We start from the raw sequence: 16,804 nt of genomic DNA, 5'->3' as shown, positions 1-16,804 counted from the left end.
TTTAGCAGATGCAGGACTCAAATATCATCCATAGGAACTCCTTCCACACAGCACTGCCAGAAAATTCCATGAGCCAATTGCTGAGATTAAATGCCAAAGCTTTTCAGTGTTCATTAGATTAAATACCACATTTAAAGAAAAGCACTAACTTCCCCAACTCCTTATACAGGCCATTACAAATATCGTTTCAACTTTTTGTGATTACTCTGGGTCATAATCACAATTATATTTTGCTGTCCTTTTCTGAGAATTACTTAGGGATGAAGTTGCACAAGGACTACATGAATATAGGAGTGTTTACCATTTGCATGCATGGTAGCTGCTACCTAAGACTTGGTGTTACAGAGATTCAGGAGAAAGCGCATGAATCAGCAATGTCTATTACGGGACCAGCAGTGGGAGTGGCAGCCCAAACGCTATAGTTCTGCCACAACCTGCCCTAAAATAGCACCCCAAGACTGCTCCAACTTTACATCTTACTATGGCTTTCTTTCTGTTACTTTGTTAGTTCTTTGCAAGATCAGTGCATTTGTCTCTAGCAAGTTCTGGCTTGTAATCTGTGGCAGGCTAGGACAACAGCCTACTGAAAGCAGCATGAAATCCATTTCTGGTATGCATTAATGTAGTTACAAGGGTCATCTTCTATGAAAAAAATATTTGGGCTCCATGACAGGTATTTTCATGTGTCCAGGGGCCTCGCCTGACTCCTTCCGGGCTCATGACAGTGCTGGATGGCGAAAATTACTGCAGGTCTGATCGTGACATGAGCTTGGGTTACTCTTTTCAAAAGCTAAAAAAAAAGTTTAGTACATTACAGAAGGTCTTAACAAAAACAAACAAGGAGAGAGTGCACAAGAATTATCAGAGTGTAATGAATCTGTCACAGAGAAACTTACTTTTCTGCTCTTCATTTCTTCCGACACTAATTTTAAATCTTCAGTTAGCCTGTTTTTCTCCCTACTAAATTCTTCTTTCAGCTCCGTCGTTTTCTGTACCATTGCAAGCATTTCCTTCTGCAGCTCAGTTTCCTTCACAGTCATTGTGTTTACCTGAAATTTCCTCTTCGTTAGGATCTGCTTATGGTTGTCTGTTTGATCAAATTAATCGCTCTTATATGGCATATTCACGACATTCGCCTTAGCCTCCAATAATAAAATAAAACCCAGCTAATTCTCCCTTTACTAATCCACTCAACTAATATTCTCAAAACCTACTGGTAAGCTTACCTTTTCTTCTCTGCAAGATTTAATAAAAGACAACAATAAGGAAAGGAATGACAAAGAAAGATAATATTACCAAGTCTTAAAATCCTTCATAGAAGTAAAGATTTGAATTAAACTTAAATATCAGAGATTGTATGAGGCAGTGACAATCTATCAGCTCTTGGATTTCTTACTAATTCTCCAAATGCCATGCTAAAATGCAAGAAACATGACTATGATTCATTAAAACCAGTGAAAGCAGTATTGTTTACATTCGTCCCTATATCAGATTGAAACAGCCTGGTATAGTTTGTCTGTCTCCACCCATAACTGCCATACAAAAACTTGAAATTCTTGGAAAATACAGAGGTATGATTGATTGTATTTTCTGGACAGTCCCTTAATATTTGTCCAGTAAAAACTTAATTTGAAGGAATCACTTTCCTAGGTCAGTAAGTATAGGGCAAAAACTTAATTTTTCTTTAATAATTGAGCTTCCAGATGGCAGATTTTCCCCTTTAAACATCAGCTAACAGAACAGGAGACTGCCCGAGGAGAAGGTACAAAAGAGGGGCTGAAAGCACAAAATCCCCAGGACATGCCCCGGGAGCCACGAGGGTTCTATCAGTTACAATTGTACCAGTATCTTTAATAGTTCTTTCTCCTAAAGGCAAAAAAAAAGGCAGGGCAGCAGCAAAGGGGATCCCTACTGATTCTAACTGATATCTGTTATACTTTCTACAGCAGTGGTTCTCAACTGGGTATGGGTATGGGGGCTACTATTCTGATGTACTGTGAGAAAGGAACCATGCACAACCCAAAAGCTTCTGCCCTGTCCAGGTGCCACAGTGAAAACCATGCCAATCCACACAAGTGCCCCATGGAAGTGTGTGCCAAAGCCAAGGGTCACCACTGCTGGAGCCAACTCAATGTCCCCACAGTTCAAGACCCCAAAAGCCTTTACAAAGTTTGGTCCAATACTGCAAAAGCTGTCCAGAAGGAAAGAGAATTCACACAGTGGCTGACCCTCCCGCATGACAACACATTCAAATGTACAGAGATAAAGCCACTTACCTTTTCAACAAAGGACAGTTTTTCCATTTTTGTCAATTGAAGCTCTTTCTCCAGATCCTTGGAAGAATTCTGCAGAGCTTCTAAGGTGTCCTGCAAAGTGTCATTTTTGGATTGCAGCACCTGGGTCTTCTGCTCCAATTCCACCATCAGATTTTCCAGTTTTGTTCTTTGCTCCTCCCAAAGTTGCTGTTCTCCTTCCATCTGGGACAGTTTAGAGACCAGCTGCTCTTGGTCTTGAATATGATTTTTTAGTATCCTGGTTTCTTCATCCTTTTTCTCTAGTTTCTGTTTGCCATCTTCTACTTCTTGAATGAGGCCATTCACAGAAGACTGCAAAAGCATGTAATTACTTTTGGCCTCGTCAAGGCCCTGTAGCAGTTGAGCCTTCTCACGTTCAAGGGAATCTACTTGACTACTCAGGCTCTGTTCTTCTGCCTTCCAGGTCTCCTGGTCATCACACAAGGCTGCTACTTCCTCACTTAGCTCTTTCAATTGTGTCTGCAGTATCTCCACCACAGCTTTAGATTCTTCTTTCATCTGTTCTTTTTCTTGCTCTTTTTCTTGCAATAGATTTTCAAATGAAGAGTTTAATGTTTCTAATTCAGACACTCGACCTTGCTCTTTTTGTAATTCTTTTGTCAGATCTTCTTTTTCTGACCTTGTATTGACAAGATCTAACTCCAAAGCTCTCAGATTTGGGGCCATCTCCTCTATTTTTGCTTTCAGGGTCTCTACCTCTGCTTTGGACTTCTCAGCCTCAAGAATCACATGCTCTTGGTTTTTTCCTGATACCTCTAGTTCTCTTTCAAGGTTCTCAACTGTATCCTTCAGCAAAGCTGCCTGATGCTCACTTTCCTTCAGTTTTTCTAAGATATGGAGCCGCTTCCTTTCATTAGTATCTAGGTGGACTTTCAGCTTTCCAATGTTATTTCTCAGCTGATGTACTTCCTGCACTGGGGAGTCCAGACTCTGTTCTTCCGCCTTCCAGGTCTCCTGGTCATCACACAAGGCTGCTACTTCCTCACTTAGCTCTTTCAATTGTGTTTGCAGTATCTCCACCACAGCTTTAGATTCTTCTTTCATCTGTATTTTCTCTCGCTCCTTTTCTTCTAATACATTTTTCAATGAAGAGAGTAACGTGTGTAATTCAGACACCTGACCTTGTTTTTCTTGTAGTTGTTTCACCAGATTTTCTTTTTCGGACCGTATGGTGACAAGGTCTAAATCTAAAGCTTTCAGGCTTTCAGTCATCAATTCCATTTGTGTTCTTAGGGTCTCCACCTCTGCTTTGGAATTCTCAGCATCAAGAATCACCAGCTCTTGGTTTTCTTCTGCCATATGCAATTCCCTTTCAAGGGTCTCAACTTTATCCTGAAGCGAGTCGTTCCTACGCTCGCTTTCTTTCAGTTTCTCTGAGATGTGGAGCTGCTTCTTTTCATCGGCCTCAATGCGGACCCTAAGTTTCTCAATGCCTTTTCTCAGCTGGTGCACTTCCTCCTGCGTTGAGCTCAGCCTCACCGCGACCTCGCCTTTCTCCATCAGTGCAGCCTCCAAGGCCTTGGTGACGGTCTGCTTTTCATGCTCCAATTCACTCAGTTTGGTCTGCAGGCTCTCGGATTCCCTTACGAGTGATTTCGTCTCTTTATTCAGTTGTCTGATTTGGTTTTCCAGCTCACTTCTTACCAGAGACAGTGCCTGAGAGTCCTTTTCCAAACTCTGCAGCTGCTCTTGGAGATGTAGATACTCATCTTGATGAGATTCGAGCTCTTGTATTTTCTCCTTCATCTTTTCAGACATCTGATCCAGCTCTTGATTTTCTTTTGACAAAGTATCTAATTCTCCACGAAGCTGGTCTCTCTCACTTGTGACCACCAAGAGTTCTTCCTCAAGACAGTTTATAACTTTCTGCTTATTTTCATTGTCTTTTTCTAAAAACAGCTTCTCTGTTTGAACTACCTCCAAGTTGGCTTCCACAGAGAGGGCGTGATGCTCTGTGCTACCTCTCTCAGCTTTCATCCTCTGCAGCTCATTTTCCACACTGAGACATCTCTCTCTCCAGTTGTCGGTCACCTTGGCTACCTCATCTTCAATACCTTCATGTGACAATTTATCTGTGCCCATTTCTAAGTTAGAAGTGAGGCCTCTCGAACTTTCTACTCTCTGGTTATCACGAGAAAAGGATTCCAATTTTTCACTGAAATCTGACTTTTCTTTCTTAAGTTCCTCAACTATTTTTTCCAATTCTATACATGCTTCAATCTTGGTAGTTAGTTGTACTTCCTGTAAATTGAGTTTTGAGTCTAACTCTTTGATTTCATTTAGCAAGCTTTCAACTTTTTGGTCACGTTCCTTTATGCCATGAAGTAATCTCAAATTCTCATTTGATGTCTCTTTTACCTGCAGTTGGAGATTCTGAATGGCTACCTGATTCTCCAGAAAATCCATAGGTACCGAAGCGTCAGGACCAGAAAGTGACAATTGGGAAATGCATTCTGAACAGCCCTGGGTTGTGTCTTCCACTGGGGTCCCGTGACTGGTTTCTGGGGACTGCTCCCCGGACCACTCTCCTATAAGTTTGATTGCACTCGTCTTAGTTATTTTCTCCATCTCTAGACTGAGGTCCTGCTGAACATCTTTTTCACAAATCTGATGAATCTCATGCTCTGGTGTCCTCTCTTTAGTTTCTGAAGTATAGTCTTCCGGTTCTCTTATGTCACAGCTATCGTTTCCACCCCGAATAGCCTGTAGTTGTAAGATATAATGAGAAGGCACTTTATTTTTCAAGAAGAATCAAAATAGAATAAATAGGCTGAATTATAGTATTATTTTTGAGAAACTGGCTACTTGCTTCTGCTAAACACATCTCTTCAAAGGGCATTCTTCCCACCAAATTCACCTCTCTCCATCCAAATATTCAACACAATTAAACAAACATTCAGTAAGTGTTCTCTGTGGGCAAGGTACTGGGTATTTATCATGAACACAAACCCTTCAGGGTCAGTTACGTGATCATCTAAATTGTGATGTAGTTACATTTCAAAATTTGTTTCTTGCTAGCAATATTGTAGGTAACCTAAATATGAAATTTTCTTTGGGATTATCAAATAAAAGGCTAACAAATTCCACATAAAATGGTAGGCTTGCATCTTCAGCATTTATGATATTCTTCGATAAGAGAAGGCAGTAGGGTTTCATGACCAGATTCCCAGCCCAAGGACTTAATCACAGATCCAGCACTTACTATATTCTTGGATAAATCACATGTTTGAACCTCACTTTCTCTTCTCTGTAAAATAGGGATCTGCTACTTTGACTACAACTGCTGTCACCTCTCACCTGCCCTCCCTAACTTACAGAGGTAGAGGGAGGGAATTAAGTGAGTCTCATTGTCTGTACGCCATTACTAGTTTAGCTGGTAGACTAGAAAAGAGAAAGGTGTAAGTAACCGAACAATTTCATATTCTGTAAAGAAAGAAATGTCTCTTTGAAAGACTGATATCAAATCAGAGATTTGATATCCAAATTTGTACCAAGCAAATTGTCAGAAAAGTATTCAGAAATACATAATAAACTCCAATATTTAGGTTCATGACTATAACTCTAACATTAAAAACAGTCTGAAAGGGTTTCCCTGGTGGCGCAGTGCTTGGGAGTCCGCCAGCTGATGCAGGGGACACGGGTTCGTGCCCCGGTCCGGGAGGATCCCACATGCCGCGGAGCGGCTGGGCCCGCGAGCCATGGCCGCTGAGCCTGCGCGTCCGGAGCCTGGAGAGGCCACAACAGTGAGAGGCCCGCGTACCACAAAAAAAAAAAAACAGTCTGAAAAAGGCAAAAGAGGTTAAAATTCATATCACCTTACCATTCCTAAGTTCCAATTTGATATTTAATGTGCTTTATTAACTCACAAAGAGTGAAAACACACAGACGTCCTGAAGAACATGTTCTGACACTGTAACATGATTTTCTCCAGGAGTCTTCAAAAAACATCTTTAGTAATGTCCAATATAATAGTGTTTAAAGATAATCATGATAGAAATTTACTCCTCAAATAAAGTTGACTCACTTTCCTAAAGTTCTGGTTTATTTTTTCAAAACTTTGGTATATTCTGTTCTTATGTCCTGGAACCCTAAAAATATTTTAGTTTAGATTTAATTTCGATTTCAATTCAACAAACATTGATTGCGTGCCTACTAGGCACTCGATTAGAGAAATAGCATGTCAGTCCCACATACTTACATCGTCTATGTCGGTGCCAAGCAGAGACCGAGAGCTTAAGTCCAGACCTTGAAGCTGGAGTCGCGCTACTTCGAGCTCAAGTGTAAGGTGTTCCGTGTGTTTCTTTTCTGCCGCCAACTTGGACTCCATCTCTGCTGTCACACTTGTCAGCTTCTGCTGCCACTGTTCATTTTCTGACAAATACTGCTTCCTGAGACAGTCAAGCTCTTCCCTTGCAGAACTTAGTAACCGTTCGAGTTCTTCGATTTCCTTATTTTTCGTAATCCCTTGACTTTCAATTTTCTCTTCTAGCTTCTTGAAGGATTGCAGGTACATCTGACAGACGGTCTCAAGTTCTTCAACGCTCCTCACCGGGGCAGAGGGGATTTCTTTCTCAGTCAGATTCTCCTCCTCCAGACTACTGCAAGAGACCTTCTCTACACTGGACTGGTTTGCCAAAACAGTCCTGTCTAAATTATTCAAAAGGGATGTTTCTCCCATATGCTCTAAAAAATCTTTGTAAAAAGAGGATTCTATTGCATTACCAGGGCTGTCAGTCACACCAGAGAGTGACAAGGACAGAAAATGCTTCTCCCCGGGTCCTGGCATCACCTCCTTTACCAAGTCACCTTGAGAGTTTCTCAGACTCATGGACAAGACTGAATTTTCAGCCTTTAACGTGTCAATGTAGGACTGTAGCTCTGACATCTTAGAGCTCATCTGGCAGTGCTGATCGTGCAAAGTTTTGTGTTCACTCTGTAAAGATGAGAATTTCTCCTGTAATTCAGCAAAGTGCATGCGAACTTCTTTGTTTGACACTGTCAAGTGCTCATAGGAATTACTGTCGTCCAAAGGATTTAAGGACACAGACGTCTGCTCATCTTGCTGTTCACCAAATTCACTTTCTGGCGTTTCTTTCACGAACTCACCTTGGAGAAGTCCATTTTCGTCATTTAATATTTTAACCTCATTTACTAGTTTCCCTACCTCTTCTGCCATTTTGCTAGTTGCTGTGACACATTCTGATCTTGAGTCGTTCAGCTCAGATATGAGTTCAAGCTTTTCCACCTGCAATGCCTCACACATCTTCTCTAACTCGTCCAGCTTGTTCATTGCCGTCTGTAGAGAGCACTGCAGGTGGGCATTGTCCTGCTGACTTGTTGACAACTCGTGAAGCACAGAAATGTATTTTTCCTCTGGATCTATTTCAAAGTTTCCAAGGCCGCTAATATCTTGTGACTGAGTGCCTTGTTGCACATCTCCAGTTTCTAATTCTCCTCCAATTTGTAATTCGTGCTGTAGGTACTCCTCCTTCTCACTCTCCTGAAGTTTTAATTCCATGTTTCTCACTTTAGTTTCTACTTGTGCCAGTTGCGCATTGTAACTGTCTAGAGAAGCATCTTTAACTTCAAGGTCCATCGGAAGTTGAACGTGACGTGTATTTATCTTCCTCTCTGCTACTTTCACAGAGTCTTGAATTGGTTCCAATTCTAGATGCTGATGCTCATGTTTCGTCTTCATTAATTCCATCAGGTGCTCCTTCTCTTGTAATAAGGCATTAACTTCCTGTTGCATCTTACTTTGTTCTTCCTTTAAAGTCATGATTTCTTGCTTTAAGCTGTCAGCCTCCCTCTTGGAATTGCTTTGGATATCTGTAACCTCAGATCTCAGGGCTTGCTGCACTGTCTCCAACTCTAGTATTAAACTCTGGTTTCTTTCTTCAGCTAATGCTAATTGTGATACAAATGCTTGGTGTTCCCTTGCAAATGTTTCCTTTAGCTGTCCCAATTCATTTTCTCTATCTTCACAAACACTCGTGCATTCATTCAGCAAGCATTCTAATTTAGAGTTCTTTTCCTGCTCTGCTTTATATTTTTCACTAAGATCCCGAAATGCATTTCCTGTTTCTTCGCATCTTTGGAGCAAAGTAAGTCTTTCTTGTTTGTACTGGTCAGATAACTCTGAAATGCTTTTGTCTCTTTCATCTATACAGTTTGAAAAACTCTCAGTTTTCTGGAGCAAGTTCATCTTCTCTTGGGTTAAGGTTGCATTAATTTCCTTGAGAGTCCCATTCTCTTGGGTCAGCTCTTCAATGTCCTTTTTATCAAGAGAAATGATGGAACTCATTTCCTTTTTCTCCAAGCTCAGAGTTTCAGACAAAAGTTGTAGCTCCTTTAGAGATTCCTGAAGTAAATGGTTGCTCTTTTTTAATTCTTGAATCTCTGCCTGCTCAGTTTCTAACTTTTCATTCAAAAGTTGCAACTCTCTTTCCTTGCTCTCCAAGGCAGCTAAAGTTTCAACAACAACATTCTGATGAACAGAAGTGTCTTCTTGTAACTTACTAATTCGTTGACTTGTTTCAGCCACAAAACTTTGATGCATCTGTTCTGCTTTCATGAGATTTTCTTCAATTTCTCCTTTGATTTGCACCAATTCTTCACACTGCTTTTGCAGATCTGAGTTCATCTGCTTTTGAGACTCCAATGAAAATTCAAGAGAAACGACTCTGTTTTGTAACATGGATGAGCTTTTAGGACTTTGGTCTGTTTCTAAATGGCATTCGCTCCTTTCTGAAGGCACGCTTTCTTGTTCTTCAATTATATTTGCAAAGGAATTATTCACTGCAGACTGCTGTTCAAATGCCAAAAGACTTCTCTGATGAGACTCATTTGTCACCGCAGAGGAATCTCTGGATTTTAGCAGATCCCTGAGGCTCTCAGATTCAGCATGCAAGTCTTGGTAACGCTGGTTTTTGTCCATTATTTCACTTGACAGTGACTGAAGCTTATCTTCTAGATCTTCAACTTGCCCGGTAAGCTGAGAAATTTTCAAACACATATTTTCTATTTCCTTCTCATGTTTCTGATCTGAGAACTCGGCTTTCTGTTGTAGTTCTCCATACGCTTGCTTCTGTGTCTCTGCCTCTGCAGTCTTGCTGTCTATCACATTGTGAAGGTTCCTGATCTCGACATTTAGATTTTCTCTTTCCATCTCCAATGTTCTTACCCTCTCATTGTATTCGTGACTTTTTATTTGTTGTGTCTTAAGACAGGTTTCCAAGTGATTAATTTTACTCTGCAAGCTTTCCTTTTCTGATTCCATCTGATTTAAAAGTTGTTCATTTTCACTTTTCCAGCGAGAAAACAGAGTTTTCTCTTCTTTCAGTTCTTCATATTCTTTCTTCTTTAATTCCAAAGCACTCAATAAAGCTTCGGACTCTCTCTCTGTTTGGCTTAACTTTTCATTCAGTTGTTCGATGTGATGTTCCCTTTTCTTCAAAAGGTCTTGAGAACAATCTCGCTGCTTTTCCAGATCAGCCAGGGCAAGCTTCAGTTTCTCTAAAGTCAAGGAATTCTCTTGCTGCTTTATTTGTTCTTGAAGATCTCTTAACATGGTTTCCTGAGAAGTATTCTTAGCTATTAAAAAAGATATTTTTTTAAGTTGTCATGATTTTAATAAATATTTATTCTACAAGAATTCTAAACTCTCAAAAAAAAAAAAAACCCAAACTAACAGCTTCTCAAGTCCTGTACAAACTGGCATTATTGCCTGCATACCTCCTTGAAAATAGATCGCCTGATAATTATCTAAGCTTATATAAAGACAATGGAAAATGGGCCTTTTCAGGATGGCAGTACATTTGTTTATCTCCTTTCTCAGCAGCTTAAGAAAGTGTTGTTGTATAAAATACCAAGGGATAAAAAAAAAAAAAATACCAAGGGATTATTTTCCTAAGCACATGAAACTTTCTTTTATTCTTTTTCCTTGTATGTGTTTATGCCCTTTGGAAATACTTATTCAAGGAGAGAAAAGTGTGACAAGAGCAGCACTAAAATGGAAATATCTCAGGAATACTATGGAGTATTCCAGATTTCTCAGAAAAGTAAATAACTTCTTCGCCACTTTAGCCAAAAAATCCATAGGATCAGGCATAAGCACTAGAGTATAAAGTGCTACAGGGAATTATACTCAATATTTTGTAATAACTTATAAGGGGAAAAAATCTGAAAAAGTATATATGTGTGTGTGTGTGTGTGTGTGTGTGTATAAAACACAGTCACTGGGCTTCCCTGGTGGCGCAATGGTTGAGAGTCTGCCTGCGGATGCAGGGGACACGGGTTCGTGCCCCAGTCCAGGAAGATCCCACATGCCGCGGAGCGGCTGGGCCCGTGAGCCATGGCCACTGAGCTTGCGTGTCCGGAGCCTGTGCTCCACAACGGGAGAGGCCACAACAGTGAGAGGCCGCGTACAGCAAAAAAAAAAACACACACACACAAATAAAAACAGTCACTGTGCTGTACACCTGAAACTGACATGTAAATCAACTATACTTCAACATATATATATATCTTAATAGTATATGGTGCTATATATTAGTAACTCTCGAGGCCTACGTGTGAGTATCACTGGGAAGCAATATCCCCCCACATCCCGGCCCCTCACAGTGAGGGTGGTGCCTGTGAAGATGAGAATCATCAGGAAGATGTCACAAACTCCATTACCACCTGTCCTCTGCCTAAAAACTCCCCTCTGCCCACTGGCCCCTGCTAATTGAGAATAACCACACTGCTTTCATTCAACAATGATGGGAAGGCTTCCCAAGTATGTTGAGGAAGAATAAAAGTTGTCAATCTCAATAGCAGATGAAAAAGGTAGCATGTATTATAAACTCAGATGTAACTAGAAATCATTCCTATTTTTAGCCCCCTAATCTCAGTCTACATACTGAGAGTGGAAGGCTGGTGGAGATAGCGCCACAGGGGATATCAGTCCACTTCACGTGTGAGGACCTCAAACAATGATACTGGTGACCAACAATGAAAAACGCCCTAACCCTTTCTTTTCCTATAGTTTTCTTTAAAAAAAGCTGAAGATTGACATTTCTACCTCCTGCCATGGAAAAATTGAAAGCTGTCTTAGGGAGACTGGAATTTAAAAAAGAGAACAGTCACAGAGAAGTGTGACACCCGTTACACAAGTCAGGTTAAAAGAAATCCAAGATGTGCAAATACCTCAGGGGAGAACATAAATGTAAGGAAAGACTCATTCACATTTATATATACATAAATGTGAAACGAACAGTGGATTCATTTGGTGTATACAGCATCATTCTATGGCTATACAGAGAATAAGGAAATAAAATCATTCAGTCAAGTAAGCCATCCCAAAACAATGGTCACTAAGGGCTGGGAAAACATGCATTTAACATAGGATTTTCCATTATAAGGGAAATGGTGATGGGTGAGAAGATGCGCCGTCTGGATGTAACTAACAAACACACTTGAGACACAAAATAGCACTCTGAGGCGAGAGACAGCCCCAACAATTTACTTTTGTCTGGAAAATATTTACCCTTCTGGTTTCAAAGTGCTGAAAACCAGGCATCTGGGGACTCAGTGTGTTCCAATAAAAAAAAAAAGTCCAACTATCACTCTGGAAACGAAAAAGTGGAAAAGCAAAAACTTTTTCCACATCAACTGCAGACATCTCTCTGGGAGAAGATATGGAAAAATTCAAAGAAGCTTCTAATGATATCCATCCTCCCTCATGGGAACATTAGCCTAGAGAAAGAACTCAAAAACGCTACATTTACTCACCCCTCATTTCTTCTGCAAAGTTCTGGCTCTGACTCAAACGCTGCTTGGCCTTCTTCAGTTCTTCCTCCAGGTGGCAAACTTCTCTGGCCCTTTGCTCAGACTGACTCTTAAGGAGGCTGTTTTCCCTCTTCATTTCCTAAAGCACAGGTTTAGTTAGTTATCACCCAAGCAGATGCTCAAGCAACTTAGGACTTCTGCCTTGGTGAGGGTCCCTAATGGGACTGGGTGTGTATCTCACTAGGGGAGGAATCACACTTTCCCTTTGAGCAATGAAGTTACATAGTTTTACTTCAATAAAATGATTTTATAAATAGAAGTCAAAAGCACAGAATCCAAAACAGATGATAATCTTTTTACTTCGAGAAATATATTTTTTGAACTTTCTGGATGTCCCTATGGTTGTGAAAGTGTTAGTTCATAAGGAAAAGCCTATTTACAAGCTCCCCCAAAACACAAATGCTCCAAGTCCCCATCACACCTGAATGATCAAATATATCTTTGCGGGCTTCCCTGGTGGCGCAGTGGTTGAGAGTCCGCCTGCCGATGCAGGGGACGCGGGTTCGTGCCCCGGTCCGAGAGGATCCCACATGCCGCGGAGCGGCTGGGCCCGTGAGCCGTGGCCGCTGAGCCTGCGCGTCCGGAGCCTGTGCTCCGCAGCGGAAGAGGCCACAACAGTGAGAGGCCCGCGTACCGCAAAAACAAACAAACAAACAAAAACAAACCAAAAAAAAAACAAAAAAAGTATATATATATATATACACACACATATATATTTGCAAAGTTCTGAGGTGCTAACGAACCAAAAAATTCACGTGACAAATTTTGATGTTTCGTTATAAAACCATCTTAAGGTTCACTGTTATGGGAATGTCTTTATGAGTAAAATTACCTTTAATAAATGTTCATTAAGAAAGTCTGCAATGTAAAGATGTTGGAATGGGCGTTATGAAAGATGCAGCTACAAATTAAGAGAGTCTCTGCCCCCAGGACCAGGTACCCGCCAGTGGGGGACGATGCAATACCAATCACTTAATACACACCAAGATGCACTACATCCTCAAGAGAGATGAAGTGTCCTATGGGAAATCAGAGGGCTGGAGCATGGAAGAATTAATTCTAGGTGGAGGAATCGGAGATTTCACAGTGAAGAAAGGTCCTTTGGGTACCTGATTAAATGAAGGACCCATGCATCGATGTGCCAGAGTAGCAGAGACACATACGCAGCCCCATACTATTTTCTAGGGAGATCTGTCTATTTCTCTGAGTCTTAAAATGAAGCAATATTTTCATGCTGAACAAAAATGCTTCTTATTAACCACATGACTTGCATAATAAATATTATAAATCCTCTATCCATATTCCTCGACCTACTGTTCAACCTTCAATGATATTACAGCTGATAAGTATTTCAACCTATATTATATGCCACCCTCTGGACCACTGGGAATTGGCATATATCATTACAAACTGACAGAATCAAGCAACTCCCATCCTTGGTGGTGGGGGGCGGGGGGGCGCGATTCATAAGCCTGACTTTAAAACACACACACACACACACACACACACACACATACTTAAAAAATATCCCTCTGAAAAGCTGAAAAGTAGGGGAAATTTTTTAATCTTAAAGAAACAATTAAGACCTATCCTCCAAAACCTACTGCACTGTTGGAAAACAGATGGCCCTGGCAATTCAGTGCTGGAAGTCTGCCTTCAATTATCAGTCTGGTTACTACCAGCAGATGGGTACCAACGTAGCAAAGCCAAATTCAAGAAGAGGGAGAATCTGGCTGGTAGAAAGTACTTGAAAACTTGCTGGCAGCTGCTGTGCTCATGTATATATGTTCATTTCATCATCAAAATAAGACAGAGTCCGTTGTAGTTATATTTCTTTTTCCTTTGTCCTGATCCTACCTCCCTTCCATGAGCTCAACGGACAAGCTATCAAATTAAGAGATCAACCAGAACTAAAAGCCCGCTCCGGGCTTCCCTGGTGGCACAGTGGTTGGGAGTCCACCTGCCAGTGCAGGGGACAGGGGTTCGAGCCCTGGTCCGGGAGGATCCCACATGCCACGGAGCGGCTGGGCCCGTGTGCCGCAACTACTGAGCCTGCGCTCTGGAGCCCATGAGCCACAACTAGTGAGGCCCGCGCGACTGGAGCCTGTGTTCAGCAGCAGGAGAGGCCACGGCAATGGGAGGCCCACGCACCGCAACGAAGAGTAGCCCCTGCTCTCTGCAACTAGAGAGGGCCTGTGGGCAGCAACGGGGACCCAACGCAGCCAAAAATAAATAAATAAAAAATAAAATTAAAAAAAAGCCCGCTCCAACTCATCTCAAGACTGACATTCATACCAGTCATTGTGAAATTCTGCAAAGAATGATCACTGAAGTGCAATGATGTTACTGACTTAAACTAGCATCATTCAACTAGAGAATCTATAATCGCTTGTTTGCTCTTCAGGCTCCAAAATAGTCACCACTCAAATGAGATCACAGATGTGAAAGGAAAAATACCTTAACGTACTTTAACAAGGGTAATGGAGCATTGTCAGTAGTGTTTCTTCCTAAAATTTAACAGCAGCTAGATGTGTGTGATCAATGCTAAGATCAGCTAAATGAGCTCAACATAAGAGTAACTAGAATGCAACCATCTGAGTTGACTTAGCATTTTTATTTTGCAACTTACATTTTTTACCCTAAAAAAAAAATCATCAAATCAAATGGCACCTACATCTAGAGGCGTGACAAGAAGGCTGACAAGACACTGTATGCAAAGCTGGGTGCATCCCAGTACGAGGAAGGAAGGTGAAAAGGAGGAGAAGAGGTGGGGAGGGACCCCAGGAGGGAGGGTACAACTTATGTTTATGCGTCTGTTCGTCTCTATCCATGTCTGTGTATAACTGGAGACATTTAAATGAATACTAAGCTCAATGAAAAGATTAACAAGTCTTTGTCTATTCTGGCAGTAGTTCCATAAACACTTGTTTCAAATGAAGGAATGTTCAGCCAGTCCTGAGACCCAGCAGGCTTATCATGCTATGGCTATGGCCAGCCCAAGAATTTTAAAAAGCCAGAATTTAGAAAATGAACATCTGAAAATGGAGCTGTAGGCTGCCACCCATCAGCAATTCGTTTTCTGCACAGCTTACAGCCACTTAGGACTTGACTGGGTGGCTCACTGCCAACGATGCGTTAAGCATACAAGGATATATTCTCCTAGGCAGCTCTTGCAACCTCACATGATTTGCAGAGTTCGGCACTAGTCTGGAAAAACACAACAAAAAACCCTATAACCACAAGCCAGCCTTAGAGCTTAGCGAGCAATTCCAGCCAGATCAACTTTGGTTTAGGAGCAACCAGGGAAGCATCATTTCCTAGGACCAGATAAAACAAACTTCAGTTACTGTGTGGCATTTCATGATCCCATCCATGAATGAAGCTTAATACGTCCCCTGCTGGGCGAAGTCTATATGGTGAACCAGGGATGGATGCAAAGGATGTGTTTTTCCCCTTCCACCTCATCATTCTTGCCTGCCAGACCAGGCCCCTTAGCGGACCCTGTTGTAATACAGGTCCCCACGCTCAGGAAGGTCCCCAAGCAAGTGTTCCCTCATCTTGGCTGTCAAATGATGGTATATGATCGCCTAACCCCAATGCTATGGAGTTGGCACTGGATGCTGGGTGAGCAGCTTATCTAAACCTTCCATTCTCTTTGATACTAAATGCTAACTTTACCCTTGATTGGGCCATTACATCACATTTCCACTACTGATAATTTCTCACTGTGAGCAGCATATTAGTTTGCTAAACATGGACAAGGAAAATTTCAGTACAACTGTCTCATTTTTTTGGCATCCAAAACCTATAACCGTGCTAAACTTGTCTGTACTTATAATTAGATACAGAAAGATACCCAGCACGATAAGACTAGAATGGGCTGCAATTTTATATGTGAAAAATCTCAAATGCTCTTTCCTTTGCCCATCCTTTCGGTGCCTATGGGTGAGAGCAAACAGTGGTAGCATCAAAAAGTTACAACAGTTGTGAAGACCAAAGAGCCCTTATGTGCTTGCTGGGCACGGATCTAAACATCTGACACACAATATTTAAGTTAATCATTAATGCAGCTCTGGAAGGTTAGTATTAGTCCCCATATGCAGATGAGGAACGTCAGACTCAGAAATGGTAATCACTGTCCCCAGGTCACACAGCAGGGAGGTGGCAGAAAAGTGATGCAATTTCAGATCTCGCTCACTTTAAAGTCACCAAAATTTTACCTCGAAGCTATACCACCAGTCTAACTGGGTAAATTGCTTTTCTGATTCCAATCCCAATTCAAACTGCAAGAGCCAGCTACACCCTTTGAATTCTTGATATCATCCTCAAAAGAAGGCACACACACAAAAACGTAAGTTAAAGACAAATACTAAATGAATCCCCTGGCCCTGAGCTACACACCTCCAATGACTGCCCTCACTGGACACAGAAATCAATGAAATATTAAGTGCAACATGACGGGCATTTAGCTAGATTTCGTGGTGGACAGCTCCACAGCTGACAAACCAGGCCCTGCAGGGATGCATGCGTCTTCAGAAACACCTGCGAGAAATGTCCAGCCCACTATGGAGCCTTCGCCAAGCAAACCGTTTGCAAAGTGTTTGGACCCTCTTAACCAGTCGATCGATTTTACAAAATGTTTCCACCAGGCAGCCAGT

The 16,804-nt window shown here is 41.5% G+C and overlaps 1 protein-coding gene across 3 annotated transcripts in view; it reads right to left on the bottom strand.

Annotated features, from left to right (window-relative positions):
- Positions 1-16,804, bottom strand: part of CENPF (centromere protein F) — a 61,158-nt gene that overhangs the window by 14,243 nt on the left and 30,111 nt on the right. The window contains exons 11-14 of one of the 3 annotated variants that reach the window (XM_019918514.3): positions 12,090-12,225; positions 6,514-9,908; positions 2,277-5,018; positions 897-1,049 (exon numbers count right to left, since the gene is read on the bottom strand). In XM_019918514.3, coding sequence (XP_019774073.1) covers positions 897-1,049; positions 2,277-5,018; positions 6,514-9,908; positions 12,090-12,225 — 6,426 coding nt within the window. Of the gene's footprint in view, positions 1-896; positions 1,088-2,276; positions 5,019-6,513; positions 9,909-12,089; positions 12,226-16,804 lie in introns of those variants that run through there. The other 2 variants (XM_019918517.3, XM_019918515.3) reach the window with 2 other exon arrangements.

This window comes from Tursiops truncatus, chromosome 1 (assembly GCF_011762595.2).
Source record: "Tursiops truncatus isolate mTurTru1 chromosome 1, mTurTru1.mat.Y, whole genome shotgun sequence".
In the NCBI taxonomy this organism is placed as follows: Eukaryota; Metazoa; Chordata; class Mammalia; order Artiodactyla; family Delphinidae; genus Tursiops; species Tursiops truncatus.
This window is presented reverse-complemented; position numbering and strand designations above follow the sequence as displayed.